This window comes from Trematosphaeria pertusa (assembly GCF_010094035.1).
Source record: "Trematosphaeria pertusa strain CBS 122368 unplaced genomic scaffold BU26scaffold_4, whole genome shotgun sequence".
In the NCBI taxonomy this organism is placed as follows: domain Eukaryota; kingdom Fungi; phylum Ascomycota; class Dothideomycetes; order Pleosporales; family Trematosphaeriaceae; genus Trematosphaeria; species Trematosphaeria pertusa.
Window position 1 is genome coordinate 2,651,445 of NW_022987215.1, and position 22,827 is coordinate 2,674,271.

Consider the following 22,827-nt stretch of genomic DNA (forward strand, 5'->3'; position numbering starts at 1 on the left):
AAGACCGCCCTCCGCGTTGCGCTCAAGCATAGACTCCATCGCAGCTCTGCTCAGCGCGGTCAACCGGAGTCGACACACCTTAACAGATCTTCCAATCTCTTCGGTCAACTCCAATCTCTCGCAAGCATTATGGGTTCACACGTCGTAAACGACCAGTGGAACAATACTGTCTGTTCTTGCAGCTACAAGTGCTGCTTCCTCGAGGGTTGCTGCTTCGTGCATCCTCGACGGTCCCTGGAGGAGAAGCCTGTTGTTGATCGATACGTACGTCTTCTTTACTATACTCTTATAACTTGACTGACTCCTAGCAGGTCCCAGTCGCTCCTTTCCCAACCCGAGCCTTCAGCGCGCGCCCGGGCAAGAGCTTCCTCGATTTCCCGCCCGAACTTCGCAACATCGTGTATCGAAAAGTCCTCTACACGAAAACTACCCGTCGGATGACCTTGAATCCTACGCTTCGGGACCATGCGCCGGAGGACCGGTGGGGTGAAGGCAATCGCTTCGCTCTCCTAGCCACTTGCCGAGAACTCTACCACGAAGCTGCCCCCATGATGTACGGCAACAACTTCTTCTCCCTCGCCCGACCCTTACATCGCGACTTCACCATCCCTCGGGCGCCGGGAATGCCGTTCCGCCTCATCCAATTCTTCATCCTTCATTACCCTGGGCATCTTGGTCCCTGCTCGTGGCACCTCTCCCATCTCTGGAAACACTGGCTGGAGGACGCGTTGACCATCACCTCCCGCTTTCCCAACCTCCGCCTCCTCCTCATCAAGATGAACTACAACCAGTGGGCGAGCCGCGACACCCAGGACTGGTACTCCTGGGACCCGCTGTTTAGGCGTGTGGATAAGGACATGAGCGACGAAGAATTTGCCAGCCGGGTTCTCAAGGTCGTTAATTCGTTGGCGATCCTTAATGGTCGCAAGATGCCGGCGCCGGTTCGGCTCGACTTCTGTGGTTTCGCCGCCTTCCAGAACGTGGACACTGAGTTCATTCACCCTACCCACGATATCGCCTGCGTCAACGAGGCGATCGTGATGGCTCAGAATCGACCTGTGGAGTATATCGCGCCGATGAGTTGGTCCGAACGAGGTTATTTCGGGGACGACTAAATGATCACAGCAAACAGCAATGATGGCGCAATAGGCGTATGAGTGGCACGAGATAGGGCAGATGCTAGGTTTCTATGTGTCGCATGCTTTATATGGGTTTTGTGGGAGGAGCGAGACCATATAGGTTTGAGCTGATCATTTAACCTTCTACTGGAAAGGATCGGCTATACGACATACGGACCCTGAGAAGACGTTTTAGTCAGGTCGCAGTCACTACCTTTAGGATCTCAAGATGATCATCACTACGAATCAAATCTTTCGATTCTCCTACTGTCTTCCTTCATCCCAATGTCCATGCCTCTTCGCAGTTCAGTCCTTCCTCAGCATACCATAAATCTAATCTCAATTTCATTCCATCACTTTTGCACGCCCATACTAACGCAGTTAGTGCATTCGCAGAAAGCATAGGACTTGTTCTCCGGTATTTCAGATCCCGGAACCGTCCAACGAAGAACATGATTCAAGTCCATGACCCATTTGACTATTGTTATAGCGCACCAGAATGCCGCTTTTCTTTCGGCTCCCTTTTCGTCACCGCCAGTCGCACAGAGAAGCAGCATGGCAAGGACGCATCTCAATATCCCGTCAGAACCCGTTGGCGTCAAGCCACGAGGCTCGAACATTCCAAGGTTCGCTTTTAGATTTTGTTTGAATTGTGTAGAGGTCCACAGGGACTTTACTCCCATGATGCAGCATTCGAGAGTAACGGTGGGCAATCTATTTTAGACGGCTGGAGGGGGAAGGAGGGGGCTTCGCTCATACTTGCTAGTCCGAAGCTTTCTAGTTCCAGGACATGTCGAGCTATATAAGTCTCCTTTGGTCCCCTCTCGCTCCAGCCATGACTCGCCAGAATTCTAGTTCGGATACTTCGAAGTGTTCTGCTATTGTAATGCTAGCGAGCGGATTCTGGCACACCGCATGAGCTGATCCATATTGATATTTAGTCTTGCCGCTGCGCCAATATTGGGCGAAAGCCCGCAAGAGGGAACTGTCCCTTCTATGACATGCATAGTCGGGTTGCGCTTAAGGAGATTGGGTGGCGTCTTCTGGATCTCCAGGCACGGGCAATCCTTCTGCCGGTTTGGTGCGCGGAGCTGGCACGTATTTTGTAGCAGCAAGATTCGGAAGGCAAGGAGAACACACCGTGATATAGACAGCTGTAGCGTTCAAGATTCCATATACAAGGGCGGATAGTTGCCTTTAGTCACAGTGTATGCGCGGATGAGAGAAAGAGTTAGGGGCGTCGAGCAAAGACGTAGGAATCGGATCCAGACGCAACGTATAGAAAAGATGCTCGGAGCTTTCTGGAGGATTGGATCGAAGAGTCGGACTTCCGATGACATACAACCCCCTCATTGAAGCTTTCTTCCCTCCACATGCTGACGAGCGAGGCCCTATTTGAACTCCACAAGACGCGACCATGAAAATGCAGACCAGGATTTTTGATCAGGGGAGTCGGCTGACGGCAAGAGTGGAAAGATAGCAAGTCCAACGATGAAGGCTCTTCCGGTTGACGTATTAGACGGACCGTAGACCAAAGCACATGTCTGGATAGAAGTGTCGTTTTCGCTTCGCACTTACACTATTGGCGGTGGTCGTTTTGGAATCGATCTTTCGCCGGAGATGAAGGCACATGGAAATGGACCGAGCAAGGGCCGGCGACAGCGCGAGGCTGCTCGTAGCATCTCCACGAAAAGTATTTAGGGGTGCTACGCAGGGAGCCCGGGGGACTGTAGACGCATCGTCTTCCGAGTCATCTTTGTTCCAAGGTTGACGGCTGCAAACCATTGCGTTAACGAGGCTTTTGGATTTGACGGGATTCGCATTTCTGGTTCGAGTAAAGAAAGCGGCCCGGGGCCTCACGGTTAACGGTTTTGAGTGTTTGGAGATGGAAGAGTCCGCGAGACGAGTTGAAGATGTGCGGATGCTGGAAGAGGCTCACCGTTTACGTTTCGAAGAGGTCGGACCACATGTAAGAGTAGTTAGCCCTTTTTGTTTTTTGGGGAGCTTCAGAGAGGAAGAGCACAGAGGCTGATCGCAGGGGCTCCCTCTATGCTGTAGGGTAAGAATTGAAGCACAATAAGCATGGTTATGCTCCAGTGAAGTCGAGGGAAAACCAGCGCCCAAACATAACCAGTTCGCAGTTTCGAATTCGATAGCTTAGCTCGGCTGTTATAATCTAGACCAGTAATTCGTCGCTGATGTCCTGTAGCCTTGGTGCTACTTCTTGCGGCGTGACTACTTATACATGTCGAGTAGATGGTTGGACAGGGTCGCACACCCTGATGTCCGTACAGCCTCAATCTCAGCCTTGTCCGTTCTGCCTACCTCTCCATAAACATAATCTAGCGCCATGGGAACAGCAAGGAGGTAAACATAATCATCGTGCAAACACCGCCGTCCGTGGGTTCAGAGCACATGCACCAAGGAAAAAAAACCCAAGAAGCTAGGATCGAGAGCATCATCATGCCCGAGATCACCTGCCGCAGCACGCATCATGACGGCAACGACATCATCTAAAGCGAAAAGCAAGACAGAAAGCCCCGCCAGAAACCCCTCGCCAAACGTTTCCACAAGTTTCTCGTAATCGCCATCCTCGGCTGGGCCGCCTTTTTCCGCTTTCCTCCTCCCTGCGCCGTTGGCTTCCGCTTCAGTATGTTCTCGATCCCCCTTTCCGTCCTCTCCGCCTCATCGTCATCCCGTACCCGTCCCCTGAAGAACTGCACGTACGTGTCTGCGACTTTAATATTCTGCTCTAGAAGTCCGGTGATCAAGTTCGTCATGCTGGTGGTCGTCGGTGCACCGTCCGCTGTTGCTCCCTCCAAGTCCCGTGTCGTGCCTTTCACGGTCTGGGGGTCAGTGGCACCGGGTCCAGGCCGGGATTTGGGCTGCGTCTTGCTCTCATCCGCGGGGTCGGACTTTGCGTTGCGTCCGGCTTTCTTCTTCCTTTTGGATGCTTCCACCCCTTTTTTTTTGCCTCCTTTCGCTCTTTCTCTTTTACAGCTGCGTCTTCCTTCGCTATTTTGTTCTTTTCTATTTCGACGACGCGCTTCGATCGACGAGATCGCTCGGCTGGTTTCTTGGTCGACGCTGCCCCTTGCTTGCATCGTCCTCGTTTTCCAGATATCCGACCCCACGCTCCTAGTCTTAATAAACGTCTTCTCCGGCGGCCGCGACCACAGCAACAACCTCATCTCCGGATCCACTTTCTCTATAGCATTCTGCATGACAGCTTCTTCTCAATATCGCCCAAGTACATCAAAATATGATAATCTTTGAAGCTAACCAGCGGTCTGAAGTAGCGCTGTATGCACTACGGTTACGCTCCCCTCTATATCAGGGGGAAGGCTAGAGCCCCTATTTAGGTAGCTCTTCTAGACCTATTAGGGGTATAAGATCTATTTTCTAATTAGCTATAGAGAAGCGTAGTAGCTAGAGAACTAGAGGAAGGAGAGGCTGCAGGGGGGGAAGAAGAGAGCGTGTAAGCTTTAGGGGCTCTCTATAGCAAGCTCTAGCAGCTTCTAAGGTTTCTACGCGGGGAAATTAATAACTTACCTCTAAATATACTAGAAGTAAATATATAGTATTAGTAATAGCTAAGTATGCTAGATAGCGAAGAGAAAGCTTAGTAGTAAATACTAAGAAAGCGTAATAGAGAGCAAATTTACGTAATTTTACTTCTATAGAGTAGTATACTCCTCTCCTAAAAAATTCTTTCCCTTAAAATAGGGGCTCTCTCTATATATAGGGGCCAGTAGAGCCCTATCTTTGAGGAATAACTCTAAAATAGGGGGAAGAGAACTGTAGTGTGGTCAGCGGATACGCTGTCATAATGTCTGCGGCGCTTAGGTTCCTCGCCTGCGAGCCACTTGGTCTCCTTGAGACGGTGATTGATGTGCTTGAGCGTCGCATGAAGTCGCTGATATGCCCGTTCCTTTTGTTTGGTCATCTGCCGCTAGAGGAATATGACGCCAAGCATGGTGGGTTGGAGGCTAGTGTTGGCGTACTAGCAAGTAGATATAATCCATGTAGTCGCCCTCGCCGTACTTCTTCGAAAGCTTCTTCTCCCTTCCCTCTGCGGCATACTTCGCGATAATGTACTCCCACAGCGTGATCCCCGCTTCGGTATCTTCAATGAAGGGTGCATTCCGGTCTCATTTCCTTGGATGGAACTCGAAGATTTCGTGGTTAGAATGCACCCCCGTATGTGGTGGATGAGTTTGTAGTCGATGCCGAGTTCTTCGCATAGCTAGAGAATGCGCTCGCTTTGCGAGATGCCTAAGTAGTGGATTGTGAGAACTATGGTTGTTGTGCGTAGATAATTGAACGATTTCTGATGGAGGTGACGAAGTTCCGGCTAGTTGAGTGTAGATGAGTGAAAGGTTGGAAGCGATAGTAACTGTGGGTAAATGTTAAGAGAGCAGGTGAGGCGGAGCGTTTCACATTACGGACTTGGAGAGGTAGGCTACGAAGTTAGCAACGCGCTCCTTATTCATGTACTCTGATGATAGTCGCCAGCAGGATAGCCATGGCGGACTTCATGCGAAACTATCTAAGAAACGGGGATTTTGACAAATAGCGAAGGTAGTTTGAAGGACTTGTGGCTGGAGGATTGCGCAAGGGAATGGTTCTAACGTAACAGACCGTCCCATTAGCGACTCTTAGATGTCGTAGTAAGCCGGACCACCAAGAAATCTTGTCCCAAATACCTTATCTAATCCTTATGCAGCAGCTATTAGGCCGTTCTACCCCGCTATCGGCTGAGAGACAGTCGATTCTGTGGCATGTTCGCCTCGTAGGCGTCAGTCACCGGCCCTCCGCTCTCCTACTTCGACAAGCTCTCGTCTAAATACACGCCTATTGATTCTCCCAACGATTCCTCGCCTGCTCGATGTCGTCCGCCCTCCAACCCACCCGTTTATGCGGTCCGTTTGGCACATACCCCGGAGTCTGACTCTCCCGGACTCTCATCTCTGTGTCCTCTCTAACCACCCAGACCCAGAACGGGTTCGTCAGCTTACCGTTATAGACACACCAGAGGGTGGGCATGTGCAGCACGTCCTGCACGCAGTACTTCTCGATCTCGGGCCGCAGAGGCCGCTCATTGAAGACTTCGTAAGTGCCACCTCGTTCCGGAGCGAACAGCTCCTTTCCGAGTTTCTTGATCCGCTCGCTCTCTTGCTGCTGGCCATATGTGAGCGACGCGTCCGACTGGATGCACCACTCAAGACCTGATACGAAGGCTCGCCTCCGGGGATGGGTAGTGGCCAGCTGAATGAGCTGCAGGTCATGAATGCACTTGAGATTGACACCGAAAAGGGAGAAGAGTGCATCAGAGTCATTGCGTACGTCGAAGAAGACTTTTTTGGATATCTGGAGATTCAAGGATGGATTTGAGGGTCTGAGGACCGGGGCTGCCGCTGGGGGAAGCCTCTGCTGGGGCCGTGAAGGTTGATAGACCTAGAGTGTGTACGTCGATGAGGTAGACTTTAGAGGCTGGGTGATCGTACAACGTGAGGAGAGATATGGTACCATGTCGGGATAGGTTCGCGCCTTTGACGTCGTTGTACAAGGAAGGGAGTGAGGTTGGTGCGATGGTCAGTGTTGCAAGTACGCGGCTCAGCTCGGCAGTGCTTGAGATGAAATTGACGGTGGCCATCTTGTGTGTCTATGGAGAGTGCCGAGCGGAGGACCTCTCTTTATAGAATTACCTTGTTTCATTTCATGTCTCTTCCATTCTCACCGTTTCGGCTCCATTGGGGATTCAATGCCGTGACATCTCAGCGAGTGGCTTCGACCTCTGGGTAGAGTGTAGGTGGACTCCCGCAATCAGACGGGGGCTAGCCGGAATGGCCTGGCTGGGCCTCGAGGCCGATACACATGAGCCAGTGTCTAGAACGCCCGAGAATGTGTGAGACTGTCCTATCCGCTGGGGGCTTGCAAGCGACCTGTTAGGGTTTCCACAACGATGGCTGCTAAATGAGGAAGCCTGGTGGTAGGGCTGCTCCCGACGGGTCGGTGTCGATGGCGGACAAGGGCTGCACGTGCTTGACGCGGTTAGCGTCACACTAGCGTGGTTAGCGCGTTGTGGGCGCTCCAAGGTTTGTTTACCAACACCGTCGCACCCGAGTTCGGGAGCATACATCAACGCAAACAACACCCACGTCTCTCATTTAACTCTGCAGCAGCAGCCGCTATGGCGCCATCCCCTCGAAAGTCGACACGCGCTGCAGCGACGCGCCGGAAAGCGCCCATTATTGACGACTCGGAAGAGGAGGAGAACCAGGCGCCGCAAATCAAGCAAGAGGACGAAGAAGAGTTTACGCCAGCACCACAGAAGACTGCACGACGAGGGCCGCCTCGAAAGGTGGTCGACGACGCCTCCACCCCGAAGACCTCGACTAGGAGACGAACGCGCGTGACCGAACCCACCGAATCGATCGAACCGACGCAGTTGTTTACGCCCACGCCACAGAGTGCTGAGGCCCGGTCGCCCACGAAGAACTCACCGAAGAAGCGCGCAAGCGGCAAGACTGGTCGTAAGCCACGTGTCTCGATTGCTGGGGGTGTCGTGGATGAGGATTCACAGCTTCTCACACCGCAGCCTTCACAATCGCCGGAACCCGAGCCTGCAAACGTGCCCGGGACGCCCCTCGCCGACATCACAGAGAGCGCCATAAATGAGCAAACGTCTGCGCCGGCCCCACAATCGAAGTTGGTTGAGAAAGTCAACGCCCAGCACACAGTCCTGGAAAAGCCGATGGACATCGTGGTGCGCAAGCGCGCAGCTGCTCTCCCCGTTTCCCAGGAGCCTGACGTGCCAAAGCAACGCACAGTCATCACGTGGCTCGTCTTGACAAACTTCAAGAGTTACGCCGGGCGACAAGAAGTAGGACCATTCCACACGTCATTCTCTTCGGTTGTGGGTCCGAACGGATCGGGAAAATCGAATGTCATTGACTCACTGTTGTTTGTGTTCGGTTTCCGTGCGAGCAAGATGAGACAGGGAAAGATCTCTGCCCTTATTCATAACTCGGCTGCGTTTCCAGACCTCGATTACTGCGAGGTCGAAGTCCACTTCCAGGAAGTCATGGATCTACCGGGTGGGGGGAGCGAAGTCGTCCCAGACTCGCAATTGGTCATCTCGCGGAGAGCGTTCAAGAACAACTCCAGCAAGTACTACATCAACAACAAGGAGTCCACCTTCACCGTAGTCACTACACTTCTCAAAAACCGTGGAGTAGATCTGGACCACAAGCGTTTCTTGATCCTGCAGGGCGAGGTAGAATCCATCGCGCAAATGAAACCGAAAGCCGCCAACGAGCACGATGATGGTCTTCTTGAATACCTTGAGGACATCATCGGGACCTCCAAGTACAAGACGCCTATTGAAGAATCTGCGGCCGAGACGGAGACCCTCAACGAGGTCTGCATGGAGAAGAACAACCGAGTGCAGCATGTCGAGAAGGAGAGGACAGGCCTAGAAGACAAGAAAAACAAGGCGTTAGCCTATATCCGCGATGAGAACGAGCTCTCGACGAAGCACTCAGCACTGTATCAGATGTACATCTCGGATTTCGACGACCACATTCAGGTGGCCGAGGAATCAGTCGGCCAGATGCAGGCTCAGCTAGATGAAGAGCTGCAGAAGCATCAAGGAAACGAGGAAGGCATCAAACAGCTCGAGAAGCAATATAAGAAGAGCACTAAGGATTGCGAGCGGCTCGAGAAGCATGCGCAAGAGCTGCAAAAAGAGGTTGCGAAGATCGATAAGGAGACCGTCAAGTTTGAAGAGAAGAAAAAATTCTTTGTCGGCAAGCAAAAGAAGTTAGAAAAGACCAAAGAAACCAGCAAATTCGGAATTTCTGAGTCTGAGACCCTCGCGAAGCAGTACGCGGCCGACATCGAGCGTTATGCTGAGGAGATTTTGGAATTGGAGAAAAACATGAAGGATGAGGAGAAGGAGCTTGAGGCTGTCCGCGCGAGCTTGGCCGGAAAAACTCAGGGACTTTCAGATGAGATCGCGGCAAAGCAGAAATCCCTCGAGCCCTGGACCGCCAAGGTCAACGAGAAGCAATCCTCGATCGCGGTAGCCCAAAGTGAGCTTGACATCCTTCGCGAAAAGGAAAATTCTGGAGCAAAGGGCATCGCTGAGGCTGAGGCGAAGATTGCTGGATTTGAGGAATCCAAGCAGAACAAGGCAGTGGAGCTTGAAGAATGCAAGGCCGAGAGGAAGCGGGTTGAAAAGGAAGCCGAAAAAGTCCAAGCGCGGTTCGACGCGCTCGCCCACAAAGAGCCGGCCCTCCAGACAAAGCTGTCTGGCGCCCGCCAGAAGGCTGATGAAGCTCGCGCCAGCCTCTCAGCGACCCAAACTCAAGGAAACGTCCTGACAGGGCTCATGCGCCTAAAAGAGTCTGGACGTATCAACGGCTTCCATGGTCGGCTTGGGAACCTAGGTGCCATCGATCAGAAGTACGACATTGCAATTTCGACGGCATGCCCGCAGCTCGATAATCTGGTTGTCGACTCTGTTGAGGTTGGACAGCAATGCATTGACTATCTTCGCAAGAACAACCTCGGCCGTGCCAATTTCATTCTTCTAGACCGCCTTCCCCAGCGAGACCTCTCGCAGATCGACACTCCCGAGAATGTTCCTCGACTCTTCGACCTCGTTAAACCTAAGCACGACAGGTTCCGACCGGCTTTCTTCAGCGTCTTGCAGAACACCCTCGTGGCAGGTGATCTTCAGCAAGCGAATCGCATCGCATATGGTGCGAAGAGATGGCGAGTCGTCACCCTCGATGGCCAGCTCATCGACAAGTCCGGCACCATGAGCGGTGGTGGAACGCGAGTAGCTAAGGGTGGCATGTCTTCCAAAATTGCTGCAGATATTACCAAGGATCAAGTGGTCAAGCTTGAGCAGGATCGGGATACGCTTGAACGGACATTCGCTGAACTTCAGCAAGAGCAACGCGACCTAGAAACTACCTTGCGCGATCTCAGCGCCCAGATCCCCCAGCTGGAGACGAAGGCTCAGAAGATCGCGCTGGAGCTGGACAGCTTCGACCGCAACATTGCAGACTCCAAGCGCCGCATCAAGGAACTTAGCGCTGAGCAGGCATCGACGAAGTCCGACAAAGGACGGATATCCACCCTGGAGAAGAGCATCACTTCTATGCAGAAGGAGGTCTCCAAACTCCATGCGGAAACAGCAGGAGTTGAAGCCGAGATTAAGGCGCTACAAGACAAGATCATGGAGATTGGTGGGGTCAAGCTCCGAAGCCAGAAAGCTAAGGTAGACGGTCTGAAGCAGCAGATTGACACCTTGACCGACCAAGCCTCGAACGCAGAGGTCTCGAAATCGAAGGAGGAGAAGCAACGCGCGAAGCACGAGAAAGCCCATGCCGATGCAATCAAGGAGCTTGAGAAGCTTGCTTTCGATGCGGAGAAGGTAGAAACTGATATGAAGACGCAGAAGAGTGATGCTGCTGGCATCAGGCAGCAAGCCGAAGAAGCTCAAGAGGTATATACTTTTATTGGCGGCCCAAAGTTCTGCTAACGATGTCTCCAGGCTCTTGACAACAGCAAGGAGGAACTCCAAGCGCTCAAGAAGGAGCTCGACGAGAAGACCGCCGAGCTGAATGAGACGCGTGCCGTCGAAATCGAAATGCGGAACAAGCTTGAAGAAGGTCGGAAGAGTCTACATGAGTACCAGAAGAAGCAGCGCTACTTCGAAGACAAGCTGTCAAAGCTCTCCTACCAGAGCATCAGCGACCTCGGCGAGGAACAAGAAGGGGAAGGTCTGCCCACGTACACCAAGGACGAGCTTCAAGACATGGACAAGGGAGTCCTCCAGGACGAGATCGCCCAGCTCGAGAAGAAGAACGAGAACGTCAACGTGGACATCTCCGTGCTTGCTGAGTACCGTAAGCGCGTCGAAGAACATGCAGCTCGCAGTCTGGACCTAGCCGAAGCTGTCGCCGCCCGTGATGCCGCGAAGAAACGATGCGACGAGCTGCGCCGTCTGCGCCTCGAGGGCTTCATGGAAGGCTTCAGCATCATCACCGCCCGTCTCAAGGAAATGTACCAGATGATAACCATGGGCGGAAACGCGGAGCTGGAGCTCGTCGACTCGCTCGATCCTTTCTCAGAGGGTATCCTATTCAGCGTGATGCCGCCGAAGAAGAGCTGGAAGAACATTTCTAATTTGAGTGGTGGTGAGAAGACGCTCAGTTCGCTTGCCCTGGTGTTTGCGCTGCATCACTACAAGCCGACGCCGCTGTACGTTATGGATGAGATTGATGCTGCGTTGGATTTCCGAAATGTGAGTACCTGATAGGTGTGGTGAGGGCTGTTTCTGACTAGATCAACAGGTCTCTATCGTCGCCAGTTACATCCAGCAGCGCACAAAGAACGCTCAATTCATCGTCATCTCGCTGCGAAACAACATGTTCGAGCTCGCGGCGCGGCTTGTTGGCGTATACAAGGTTAATCATATGGTGAGTGTTACGCCTGCATGTTTCTGCGCAGAAGCGGTTGCTAATGGTCCTATAGACGAAGAGTGTTACGATCGAGAACAAAGACTATATTTTTGGGCGGGCGTAGACGGTGCTGACCAATCTGATACATGCTTGTTGGTCTTGGATAGAAGTTGGTGGGTTGGGTCGGATTGAATGGTGACGTGTGGATATGGTGGGACGCACACGCCCCAAAGAGTATGCTCTTACGACGGATATCTAATGAGGGAAATGATGTTCGAGGCACCGCCTATGCTCCAACTCTTCAGGGCCTACGCCCCGTCGTGCCTATGCTGACCTCGCCCTAGAGGTACTTGGCGTGTATGTAAGCGTCAGCACTCGTACGACTGGCTTATTGCATTTACGCGTCTCAAAGTAGTGTTTTCCCCAAGGACCTCATCGCAACGCAAGGAATACAAGTTTAGACGCCGTTGGCATGCTAAGATGTCTGTCGGAAGCGTCTCCGCGGGGTTCGCGGCATTTTCCGCTCGCGAATGACCCCACCCGATGTCCAAGCTTTTCTCCTGCAAAACTGTCAGTCACAATGATAGCAAAGGACGACCTCGGTACGCAGGATCCCTTGGCAAAGCAAGTCATACTAAGCATGTGTATATTCGGGCGCAGAATAGACGGTGAAGACATAGTCAATCAAGACCCGTGGACTCGTATGCGTTTCCCCATGAACACTAGCGGCGGAGGAACTCTTGGTTCCGACTCGGGGGCCCCAACGGAGGCGGACCGCTTAGACTCCGATGGGAAAGAAATATTGCTCTTGGTTCGACCGGCAGAATCGCCTGCCTGGTCAGGATACCGAGGTGGCCGAGGCCCTTGTTACGATAGCTCGCCCCGGGCTGCTGCGGTGACTGAGGATGCGCTTCAAAGCCTCCCCCGCGACCCACATGCGTGTTGTGCGTAAGTGCCGACTAGCCTAGGTCGGTTGGAGGTACAGTACGTTGAGCGTTGATGGTTCTTGTATGAGTGCAGGTCGACGTCGATAATGCTGACCGCTCCCAGGCTTTTAACTGCGCCTGCCGTTCTTTGTTGAAACCTCATCCGTCACCTTCACGCTCGTCTTCAAGCTCTTTAACCGCCAATATGCACACATCTATCCTCCTCTCCCTCTGGGCCGTCCTCGCCTTCCTCCTCTTCAAGCTCACAACCTACGTCTCCAATGAACTCCGCCACCGCCGCAACGCGGCGCGCCTCGGCTGCAAACAACCACCTCGCATCCGCGTCAATGATCCCATCGGCACACGGAATATCTGGGGCATCTTGCAAGCGGACAATGATCGTCGCATCATGCAGTACGTCAAAGACCGTATGGACGACGTCTGCGAGAGGGAGGGTAGACTCGTAACGACGACGTATCAGAATTTGCTGGGCAGTCCGGCCGTGTTTACAGTGGAACCCAAAAACATTCAGGCGGTGCTGGCCACGCAGTTTAAGGAGTTCGGGTTGGGGTCGTCGAGGAATAATAATTTTTTCCCATTGTTGGGGTGGGGCATTGTGAGTATGCTTGCGTATTGGGTTACTTAGTGGTAGACGGGCCGTGGCGAGCTGGGGCTAATTATCATTGCAGTTCTCAACAGACGGGAAGGAATGGGAGCATTCTAGGGCTCTACTTCGTCCCCAGTTCGCGCGTGATCAGGTTAGCGATCTCGACCTCGAGGAGACGCATGTTCAGCACATGATGCGCATCTTGCCTGCGAACCTCGATGGGTGGACGGATGTCATCGACATCATGCCTCTCTTCTTTCGCCTGACGATCGATTCGGCAACCGAGTTCCTCTTTGGGGAGAGTGTCGACTCCCAGCTATCGTATCTGCCAGATTATACGTCCAGCAGGCCACCGATGGCTATTAATGAGAAGGACTTCGCCGTCTCGTTCGATAGAGCGCAGGCTTGCATAGCGCAAGCAGCAAGGCTGGGCGATATGTACTGGATCAAGCACGACAAGGACTACAAGGAGCATTGCAGGCGATGCCATGCTTTCATCGACCATTACGTCCAGCTGGCGCTGCACAAAGAGAAGCCGTCGGCGCAGACTACTAGCGCCGGGAAGCACAAGTATGTTTTCCTGGACGCACTTGCAGAGTCGACGCGCGATCCCGTTGAGCTCCGCTCCCACCTCTTGAGCATTCTTCTCGCCGGACGCGATACAACTGCCTCCATGCTTTCCTATGTCTTCATGATCTTCACCAAACGTCCGGATGCATATTCCAAATTACGATCCGTCATCCTAGAAGACTTCGGCACCTATAGGAACTCCAAGAAAATCACCTTCTCTGGTCTCAAGAGCTGCAATTACTTGCAGTGGGTTCTCAACGAGACCTTGCGTCTCTATCCTGTGGTCCCAATCGACGGCCGTCGCGCGCTTCAGGATACCACGATCCCCTTAGGCGGTGGTCCTGACGGCCGTTCACCAGTCTACATCCGTAAAGGCCAGCAGGTCGACTACTCCGTCTACGCGATGCACCGGCGGAAGGATCTCTGGGGCCCTGATGCCGACGACTTCAGGCCCGAGCGCTGGGATGGAAGGCGTAGCGGGTGGGAGTATTTGCCCTTTAACGGCGGCCCGCGTATCTGCCTCGGTCAGCAATTTGCTTTGACGGAGGCGGGATACGTGATCGTGAGATTGCTACAGCGGTTTGAGGCGATGGAAGGCGTGGGAAATACTTGGGAGCCAGTTGCAAAGGGTGGAATGGGGTATGTAAGGCAGTGGCTGACGCTGACGGAGTGTCCGGCCGATGGGGTCAAGGTGAGGTTTAAGGAGGGGAAAGAATAGAATTGGCGATGCCGGTGTGGTCAGGTCAATGACGGACAGGGCCTTGGGGCGTTTCGGCGTTGGGGACATCGAAGACGCAGCTTCGCGAAGGCACGCTCTTGAATGAGATGCGATAATGAAGGGAACAACCGTGTCTTTTGCGTAGCAAGCCCACTTCTCAAATGACGTTCAAAACAAGAACAAGGTTGTCCCCTCAGTTGTGCCTCGGCGCTCTATATTAACGCCACAATTCACGTGCCAATCTAAAGTGGTAAGCGCGCCCAACCGAACATCCCAGCCCACCTTGCCAACACACACACCGAAACAGCACTCGACTAGCGGGACTGAGCCGCATTAAGCGTCTTTTCAACGCATCAATTTTTGTTGCTGAAGATGTCTCTCCCCCAGCGCTTTAAACTCGTCTTCTTCGTCCCAACCGCCGCCATGCAGACGTGCAAAAGCGCGATCTTTGCTGCGGGCGCCGGCAAGTATCCGGGCCCGGGTGGGTACACGGAGTGCGCGTTTACTAGTAAAGGGACGGGGCAATTTAGGCCGGGAGATGCTGCAAATCCGAATGTATGGTTTCCTTTCCAAATATCTTTGAATAGGAGGGTGCGGTTGGATGCATGAGAGCGCGAGGCTGATGATGCGTTGTTAGATTGGTAAAGTGGGCGAGCTCGAGGAGGTCGAAGAGATGAGGGTGGAGTCGATTTGTGTAGGGAGGGAGGTTGCGGTTAAGGCTGTGGAGGCGTTGAAGAAGTAAGTGTTGCGCGAGGGGAGGGAGAGGGCGAGAGGATAGTGACGTTGACCATAGTGACAGGGCGCATCCTTATGAGGAGCCGGCTTACGAGGTGTATAAGATGGAGGATATGTGAAGGCATTAGACTCCAACTATGCCTAAAAGCATAGCAATAGTTTTCGAGTTCCAGGGGCCGAGCGATCAGACCTGCCACCTAGGTAGGCTATGAATGCACGATACCAATTTCCTCTTTGCTTTTCTTCCAGCCTTTAACAACATTGATCAAGGCTTGCTTGATGATGGGCAGATCTCTCTTCGCGTCAGTCATCCAGTTCGAGACCGCAAACCTGCATGCTGGCTGTCCTTCCCAGGCAGTGCCCGAAACGTATATCTTCCTGCTCGCCTTGACCCTGTTGGTAAGCTCCTTATTCAGACTGTCGTCTTTCGCTCTGAATAACACTATAATATAGATATTGTTCAGCGCTTCCTCTTTCGAGCCCTCAAACTTCGGCAACAACTCAAAATCCTCGCTCTCAAGCATAAACTCCGCAATCGCCCTTGCAAGCTCAATCTGGCGCTCCAACATCCCACGATATCCGTTACTACCATACGCAGTAAGCGATGCATAAACTGGCAATGCACGGAAGCGCCGTGAGTTCTCGAGGCCGATGTTCAGCGGCGACATGATCGTGTCTGTAGCGTCGGTACTGAGGTATGGTGCCCCCGGGTTTTGGAAAACGCGAGCTGCGATCTCGCGGTGGCGCGAGAGGAAAAATCCGCAGTCGTAGGGCACGTTGAGCAGTTTGTGGCCGTCACCGGTTATGGAGTCGGCGAGTTCAAGTCCAGCGCAACTGTTGATGATGGTGGAGTGGGTGGGGAGTGTGAGAATGCGGCCCATAATCCCAAAAGCTGTCATTTTTAGCGAAACTCCAATACTAAACATTGCATAAAGGAATGGATGAGGGAATCCGAAGAGCATCAGCAGCTCCAAAGCAGCCTACTAACCTCCATCAACGTGTATCCAAGCGCCGTACATGTCGCACAGCTTGCGAATTTCTAGCATCTCTTGGAGCGAGGACGTAGCAAATGCACCGGTGTTGACTTCCGACGCGGATATGGCCACAACGGAGGCAGTGCCAGGCTGCTCGAGGAGCTTCTTCAGCTGGGCGATATCTATTTTATGCGATGCTCCTTCCAGCCCAATGGATCTGATCGAAGCACGCCCTAGTCCAAGAATACCAGCTGCCTTGCTCAGTGACGAATGAGGCACGCTAGTCAGTATCTGGATTTTGTCGATCCCAGCGCGGTGCATTGCTTCGTATATTCCAAGCTCGCCTACGCTATTGGTAGCATCGCTGCGGACAGCTGACGCCTCTGCAATAACGTACTCTCGGCCACATGCAACGCCGAGCATATTACTTGCCGTCGCTCCGGTGGTAAATGTTCGGTGCGGCCACTGCGCTGGGTCGAGCTTTAGGAGTTCGCATAGCAGTACGAGTGCCCTATCTTCTAGGTTCGTTGCGACCGTCTCTTTTGGCAAATGGACACCGACATTCTGGTCGTAGGCAGTAACTATGTTGTCGGCGAGAGATGCAGCGGGCGTACTACCACCCGTCACGAAGCCGTAGTAGTTGGGCGAGCGGCTTGACGCGTTGAGGCCTGGTATAATGGCTTCTTGCAAATGTTTGGTCGTCTCTTCTAGCCCCAGGCCGGACTCTGGTAAATGCTGCTGGAGCTTTTCGCGTGCCCGAGTCACTGATTCCTCGGGCGGTAGGACGTCGGGCGCAGGTTCGGTGCGAAGGCACGCAAATGTAGCGGCGAGCTCCCTGAGGGTTTCCGAGGCTTGAATCATTTGGAACGGGGGGAAATCGTGTCTGGTGGGGAAGGAGCCATCTTTCCGCAAGGTATATATAGTCGCTTATGCTATACCGACTTGGAAGGTCCTACCGTAGATAGGGAAATAATTCGCCGGTCACATGTTAGCGTGAGTTTACTAATCAAGGCAAGCGCGATCGAGAAACGTGCCTTCCACAACACCACCTCTGCTACCCCCACATCGCCACCACCACACCCTTTTCTCTTCCGCCGGATGCTTGACGACGCGCCGAATACCAATGCGTACCTCAATTTGGGCGATGCCACGCTGTAATGCCTGCTAGGAACAATCTAACAGACCAGATAACGTGGTTGTTAAGCGCGAAGCCGTTCATTCCATCCGCTCACTCTCTTGTTGCCTACGATTCAGACCTCCCCACCAGCTCAGTGACGATTTCACAGCACTCCTCTTCCTTGGCCGAGCCTACAATAAACGATGCACCCGGGCCTGCGCCAGCGCCTGTCCGAACGATTACTCAACCGAGCCAGCGTCCCACCTGCACAGCAACCCGAACGGTTGATATACATAAGCCGACGTCGGAGCAGGAAAGAGAGGTTTATATGGCAAGGCTGCGTGCTACGCCAGGAAATGGAAAGCCTAGGCTTGTCTTAGCCGGACTGCCGTCTAATGATGCGCTTTCAGCCTCGAGGAGCAAGCACACCAATACCTGGCAGGACAGTATGTATAAGTCAATTTTGCCCTGTGGGAAGACGCTGAAAATTGTTTTAGAAGATGAAAGGCCGGGTAAAAGTTCAAAGAGGCGAAATTCGACTGACCTGACGACCCCAACTGAAGCACATCCCACGTCTAGAAAACAACGTCTTCAGTCCCACGATATCGAAGCAATAGACTTGACTGGCGAGAATGAAGCGCAGCCGTCTTCGCTCTCGAAACGGCTTAAAAAGGGAAAGAAGCGGAAGAGCGATGAGTTCGAGGAGGATTTCAGGCAGAGGAAGTCACCCAGACCAGTCAGGACGATCGCCGCCTTCAGCCCCTGCACCCCCGACTTCGACGGTTTCGCAGATATCGACGAGATGGGGGCTGTACCAGAAAGCCCGCCTCCACCCTATTCGACGACGGTTCAGAATGGTAGAATCGGACAAGCTGGAGAAGCATACGGAGGAGATTTGAACGATGGGCTTGGGTTTCAACTACCTTCCGATGACGAAGATCATTTCATACCGGAGGTGTCGCGTCAGGTTACGCCAAGCGCCCGAAAGCGCAAATCGCTCAGTCGCGCGCCTTCTGAAATGTCCCCTCATACGCGGAAAATGGGCAAGCAAGCTCGTAGTCCTTCTCTGAAGACTAGTCAGCATGCAAACGGTAATGCCTCTGGCAAAGCTGGTCGACCCTACACTCCAGTGAAGCGAAGAGTCGGTGGTGCAGTCTTAGACTCGGAAGATGAAGAATTTGACGATTTCGATGGCTTTGACCTCGATCCGGAAGATGTCAAATCTGTCCCGTCGCCACGTCCTACTTCGGCGAGAAACACCGTCAACGCACCAAGCCAAGAACCTACCAGCCATGTAAATATCCACATGCATTTACCAATTCGCTCTCCATCGAAGCCCATTGAGCCAGCCGGCCGACAAGCCAAGCCAGAACCTGCGCGCATCCATACGAAACCCCAATCACCCCAAACGAAGCGGCTGTCTCCCCAGAAGGTGCAGTCTACTCCTGGCTCTATTGTGCGTCAGTCTCGCCAAATACCTTGTGCATCTCAAATACCTCAGGAAAAGAAAGACGCAATTCGCCAAGCTGTAGAAAGCTTCCTGGACGCTGAGGGATACCGTCTCCAGCGGCAGTTAGATACTGCGATCGCCACCTGGGCCAAAGCCAAGGAAGCATTTCTAAGACATTTGGAGTCTGGCGCAGACCATTCGGCCGATACAACGAAGGTCCAGCGTGCCCACGCCCAGAAAGATGCAATAGAACAGTTGATTGTGCTCAAAACCAAGCATGAAGACATGAATATGGAACGACAAGGGGTCAGGAAGAAGATAGAGGAAGACCTCAACAGGGGCATATTCAATCCCGCAGATGGAGAAGCCTTGGCTGCTATAGCTAAGTCGCTTGAGGAACTCCAAGTCCAGATCTACTTTCTTCTCGAAGTAGCAGGAATGAAGAAGTTCCTGGAACCCGGTGTTAAGAACGAAGCGGACGGGGATGCCCGCGACGTTGTTATTCAGTCCACGCAGACGACACCGACATCGAACAAGCTGAAACCAGCCGAAATTCCCGGGTCCAGTCACGTTCCTCAGACACAATACGTCAGACAGACTCAAATATCCGTTCAGGATGTATGGACGCCATCCCGCCGAATCCGGTTTGCTGAAAGGCATAACGCGGCATCTCCTGCGCCGCTTCTAAGCTTCAACACTCGCCCCCATGCCCCCGAGAGGCCGAACCCTATGGCACAGCAGAAATCTCATCGGATACCTGAAACTCCCCAGCGACATAGATCACCACCTGCACGGTCAAAGAAAAACGCGCCTCGCGAGTCTAGCGGACCCGAGTCGTTTCATACACCAAATGAAGATTTCGGAGACGACTTTGATGATGACGATAACCTCTTCAGCTCTACCATGGGTGTGCCGCCGGACCCGGCAGAGGTTAACGACGAAGATTTCTGCGACGATGACGATGACGCTGCTTTCCATGAGATCAGCAACGGGGAGAACGTAGCACGCTTCGATTGGAAAGGCGACCGGGTGGATGCTCGCACAACTCGAAGAGAGGTCTTTCGGGAAGCTTCGGTGAACCGGGTTCAACAGCGGAATATCCAGCCATCGCCAAAGAAGCCGACATTAAACAACATAGGAATGAACTTCCCGTGGTCGCGCGATGTGAGAGATGCGTTGCTCTACAAGTTTGGCCTGCGCGGCTTCCGTCCAGGCCAGCTGGAAGCCATCAATGCCACCCTTGGCGGAGAACACTGCTTCGTGCTAATGCCAACTGGAGGTGGCAAGTCGCTATGCTACCAACTTCCCTCCGTTATCAACTCGGGAAAGACCCGAGGAGTTACAATCGTAGTGTCACCGCTACTAAGCTTGATGGAGGATCAGGTTGCGGCCTGTAAAGAACGGTTCAACATGCAGGCTTTCCTGATCAACGGGGAGTCCACGGCGGCGGAGAAGAACTTCATCATGGAGGGGCTGAGAGAACGCGACCCCGAAAAGTTCATACAGGTGTTATACGTAACCCCTGAAATGCTGAGCAAGAACCAGAGGATGATCAACGCCTTTCAGCAGCTGCACCGGCGGAATCGCCTCGCTCGTATCGTCATCGACGAAGCGCATTGTGTCAGTCAATGGGGCCACGATTTCCGGCCAGACTACAAGGCGCTTGGAGACGTTCTCGGCCAATTTCCAGGAGTCCCAATCATCGCTCTCACGGCAACTGCCACCCAGCTGGTCCGTACTGACGTGATGGCGAATCTCGGCATCCGGGGCTGTCGTTTATTCACACAGAGCTTCAACCGACCAAACTTGTCATACGAGGTCCGGGAGAAGGGCAGAGCCATCGTTCAAAGCATTGCTGAATTGATCCAATCAAGATACTCTGGGAAGTCCGGCATTATCTATTGTCTATCTCGGAAGAACTGCGAGGCTGTTGCGCAGAAACTTACATCCCTTGGCATCCGAGCCTACCACTATCATGCTGGAATGGAATCTGCAGAGAGATCCGACGTCCAGAGGAAATGGCAGAACAATGAATATCACATCATCGTGGCCACGATTGCTTTCGGCATGGGGATCGATAAGGCCGACGTGCGCTTCGTCATACATCATACTCTACCAAAGAGCTTGGAAGGGTACTATCAAGAGACCGGCCGCGCTGGACGAGACGGCAAGCGTTCGGACTGTTACTTGTACTATCAATATGCCGACTGCAAGATGCTGAGGAAGATGATTGAAGAGGGGGATGGCAGTAGAGAGCAAAAGCAGCGCCAGCATGACATGCTTCGAAACGTGATCCAGTTCTGCGAGAACAAGAGCGATTGTCGCAGGGTGCAGGTGTTGAACTACTTCAGCGAACCCTTCCAGCGCGAAAACTGCAACGGGACCTGCGACAACTGTATGTCGGATGCCACATTTGAGGAGAAGGACCTCACGAACTATGCAACCGCAGCTATTCGAATGGTAAAGCAAGTCGAAAAGACCAACGTCACGGTACTTCAATGTATCGACGCGTTTCGCGGGGCGAAGAACGCGAAACTGAAGGGCGCGGATCTTGACGAGTTCGGCTTCGGCAAGGACTTGGAAAGAGGCGACGTCGAACGTGTTTTCCATCACCTCCTAGAAGCTCAGGCACTGAGGGAGGAAAGCAAGACAAACAACGCGGGGTTCGCGACCAACTACCTTCATGTAAGTTCTGTGACCTCTCTTAAACGAGCCCGACTAACTTACTTCAGCTAGGCCTGAAGGCAAGAGACTATGAAAAGGGCCGAAGGCAGTTCAGATTACAAGTCCGTGTCACCCCTCGAAAAGCGCGTGGTATAAACACCAGCAAGAAGTCCACGAAAAAGCGAGCGGAGTATCCCTCGACGAACGTCTCTTCCCCTATCCGACTTGCCTCGAAGCCAAACCTCCGACAATACGTGTTAAACGAGGCCGACGATGATGAGAGTAATGACTGCTTTGACGACCCGCCGCGTCGGACGCGCGGCACCAACCGCAGTTATAAAGATGACGGACCCGTCGTCCCCCACAAATCAGAGGACGATGATGGCTTTGCTCCTATCCGCGGCGCAAAACCCTCGTCACTATCAAAGCGCAGGGCGCTCGGTGCCCCTATCACTGTTGATGAAAGGGTCTCCGACCTGAGCGATTTTCAGAGGGACGTTCTGGCCGACTTCATGAAAGGCGCAAAGAACCTACTTCGAGGCATCATGGTAGAGAAAGGGATCCGAAACGCCCCGTTCTCGGACACCATCCTACGCGAAATGTGCCTCGACCTTCCCCACAACGAAGACGAACTGCTCGTCATCCCTGGAATCAATCCCGAGATGGTGAAGATCTACGGCGGCAGGCTTCTCCCACTCATTGACAATACGAGGAAATGCTTTTGTGAGGAAGTGCCAATCCCGAAGCACCGACTCTCCGGACGCCGTCCAGTCGTTCTTGTCGGCGAGAAAGATGACGACGAGGATGAAGACCAGAGGCCCCTGGATCCGAATCATCAGAACGTTATTGATCTTGTGAGTAGTGGGTCAGAAGACGAAGGAACAGCCACGGAGACCGAAAGCCTCAATTCGATGGAATGTAACGAGGAAGAGGATGATGTAGCCGTGCACACGAGCCACCACTTCAATCAGCAAGCTGACCCCGAAGTCGAGAACTGGAATCGTCGATTCTCGCAAATTGAGGCCGAGAGGCCTAATCCGCGTTCGAAGGCGCCCGCAACGTCCAAACCTTCTACATCTAGAGCCGGTTCGAAGGCTCCATTTTCCAAGAAGAAGGGTGGCTTCCGCAGGAAGGGTTCCGGTAGCTCGGGTAAATCATACGCCGGGGTGTCCAAGAGAGTAGGTGGCAGGACATCTGGAGCTAGAAAGTCGGGCAGTTTCGGTGGCACGAAGAAGACGGCGGGGGGTGGAAGTCGGAGGTCTGGTGGGGGCGGCGCGTGGGGTGGAGTCATGGCGATGCCTACTTGAGCCTGGGCATTATCGTGTTGTGTTTGGCCTACCGCATCCCCTTGCGATGTATGCATTCTTAAAGATCTCTCGAAACATGTTGGCGGATCTAGAGCCAAAGACCTCCTTTCCGAGGGAAGGGACGCATGAAGACGGACCCATATAATCCATATCATTCTCGTCA

At 53.2% G+C, this 22,827-nt stretch overlaps 8 protein-coding genes across 8 annotated transcripts; 6 read left to right on the forward strand and 2 right to left on the reverse strand.

Annotated features, from left to right (window-relative positions):
* Window positions 1-129: 129 nt before the first annotated feature.
* Window positions 130-1,115, forward strand: BU26DRAFT_562398 (uncharacterized protein; the record flags this gene model as incomplete). Its single annotated transcript, XM_033833025.1, has 2 exons — window positions 130-264; window positions 312-1,115. The coding sequence occupies 2 exons, from the start codon at window positions 130-132 to the stop codon at window positions 1,113-1,115; spliced, it is 939 nt and encodes a 312-aa protein (XP_033687681.1).
* Window positions 1,116-3,470: 2,355 nt separating this feature from the next.
* Window positions 3,471-4,774, forward strand: BU26DRAFT_517257 (uncharacterized protein; the record flags this gene model as incomplete). Its single annotated transcript, XM_033828531.1, has 1 exon — window positions 3,471-4,774. A coding segment is annotated over exon 1 (614 nt), but the record flags the coding sequence as incomplete, so codon positions are not given.
* Window positions 4,775-5,972: 1,198 nt separating this feature from the next.
* BU26DRAFT_562400 (exonuclease) lies at window positions 5,973-6,774 on the reverse strand (the record flags this gene model as incomplete). Its single annotated transcript, XM_033833026.1, has 2 exons — window positions 5,973-6,475; window positions 6,525-6,774. 2 exons carry the CDS (start codon window positions 6,772-6,774, stop codon window positions 5,973-5,975), a joined length of 753 nt encoding a protein of 250 aa, XP_033687683.1.
* A 537-nt stretch (window positions 6,775-7,311) lies between these two features.
* Window positions 7,312-12,057, forward strand: BU26DRAFT_539219 (RecF/RecN/SMC protein; the record flags this gene model as incomplete). Its single annotated transcript, XM_033831499.1, has 8 exons — window positions 7,312-7,887; window positions 7,984-10,332; window positions 10,366-10,417; window positions 10,454-10,594; window positions 10,628-10,638; window positions 10,687-11,439; window positions 11,489-11,614; window positions 11,670-12,057. The coding sequence occupies 8 exons, from the start codon at window positions 7,312-7,314 to the stop codon at window positions 11,718-11,720; spliced, it is 4,059 nt and encodes a 1,352-aa protein (XP_033687684.1). The 3' UTR covers window positions 11,721-12,057.
* Window positions 12,058-12,727: 670 nt separating this feature from the next.
* BU26DRAFT_421694 (cytochrome P450 52A12) lies at window positions 12,728-14,417 on the forward strand (the record flags this gene model as incomplete). Its single annotated transcript, XM_033823421.1, has 2 exons — window positions 12,728-13,138; window positions 13,212-14,417. The coding sequence occupies 2 exons, from the start codon at window positions 12,728-12,730 to the stop codon at window positions 14,415-14,417; spliced, it is 1,617 nt and encodes a 538-aa protein (XP_033687685.1).
* A 284-nt stretch (window positions 14,418-14,701) lies between these two features.
* On the forward strand, window positions 14,702-15,449 carry BU26DRAFT_517260 (structural toxin protein RtxA). Its single transcript, XM_033828532.1, has 3 exons — window positions 14,702-14,972; window positions 15,055-15,155; window positions 15,217-15,449. The coding sequence occupies exons 1-3, from the start codon at window positions 14,790-14,792 to the stop codon at window positions 15,269-15,271; spliced, it is 339 nt and encodes a 112-aa protein (XP_033687686.1). The 5' UTR covers window positions 14,702-14,789; the 3' UTR covers window positions 15,272-15,449.
* BU26DRAFT_517262 (pyridoxal-dependent decarboxylase) lies at window positions 15,330-17,044 on the reverse strand. Its single transcript, XM_033828533.1, has 2 exons — window positions 16,141-17,044; window positions 15,330-16,044 (listed from the first exon to the last, which is right to left on the reverse strand). The coding sequence occupies exons 1-2, from the start codon at window positions 16,985-16,987 to the stop codon at window positions 15,359-15,361; spliced, it is 1,533 nt and encodes a 510-aa protein (XP_033687687.1). The 5' UTR covers window positions 16,988-17,044; the 3' UTR covers window positions 15,330-15,358.
* Window positions 17,045-17,185: 141 nt separating this feature from the next.
* On the forward strand, window positions 17,186-22,825 carry BU26DRAFT_549206 (uncharacterized protein). Its single transcript, XM_033831983.1, has 3 exons — window positions 17,186-17,689; window positions 17,741-21,378; window positions 21,426-22,825. Exons 1-3 carry the CDS (start codon window positions 17,284-17,286, stop codon window positions 22,662-22,664), a joined length of 5,283 nt encoding a protein of 1,760 aa, XP_033687688.1. The 5' UTR covers window positions 17,186-17,283; the 3' UTR covers window positions 22,665-22,825.
* Window positions 22,826-22,827: the final 2 nt, after the last annotated feature.

Bases quoted from the DNA above. Each gene is read 5' to 3' on its own strand.
- BU26DRAFT_549206 (XM_033831983.1), top strand. From the start codon at position 17,284: ATGCCTGCTAGGAACAATCTAACAGACCAGATAACGTGGTTGTTAAGC. The intron at 17,690-17,740 runs GTATGTATAAGT...AAATTGTTTTAG, and splicing joins CACCAATACCTGGCAGGACA to AAGATGAAAGGCCGGGTAAA. The intron at 21,379-21,425 runs GTAAGTTCTGTG...AACTTACTTCAG, and splicing joins TCGCGACCAACTACCTTCAT to CTAGGCCTGAAGGCAAGAGA.
- BU26DRAFT_517262 (XM_033828533.1), bottom strand. From the start codon at position 16,987: ATGATTCAAGCCTCGGAAACCCTCAGGGAGCTCGCCGCTACATTTGCG. The intron at 16,045-16,140 runs GTTAGTAGGCTG...TAAAAATGACAG, and splicing joins TTGGATACACGTTGATGGAG to CTTTTGGGATTATGGGCCGC.
- BU26DRAFT_517260 (XM_033828532.1), top strand. From the start codon at position 14,790: ATGTCTCTCCCCCAGCGCTTTAAACTCGTCTTCTTCGTCCCAACCGCC. The intron at 14,973-15,054 runs GTATGGTTTCCT...ATGCGTTGTTAG, and splicing joins GAGATGCTGCAAATCCGAAT to ATTGGTAAAGTGGGCGAGCT. The intron at 15,156-15,216 runs GTAAGTGTTGCG...CCATAGTGACAG, and splicing joins GCTGTGGAGGCGTTGAAGAA to GGCGCATCCTTATGAGGAGC.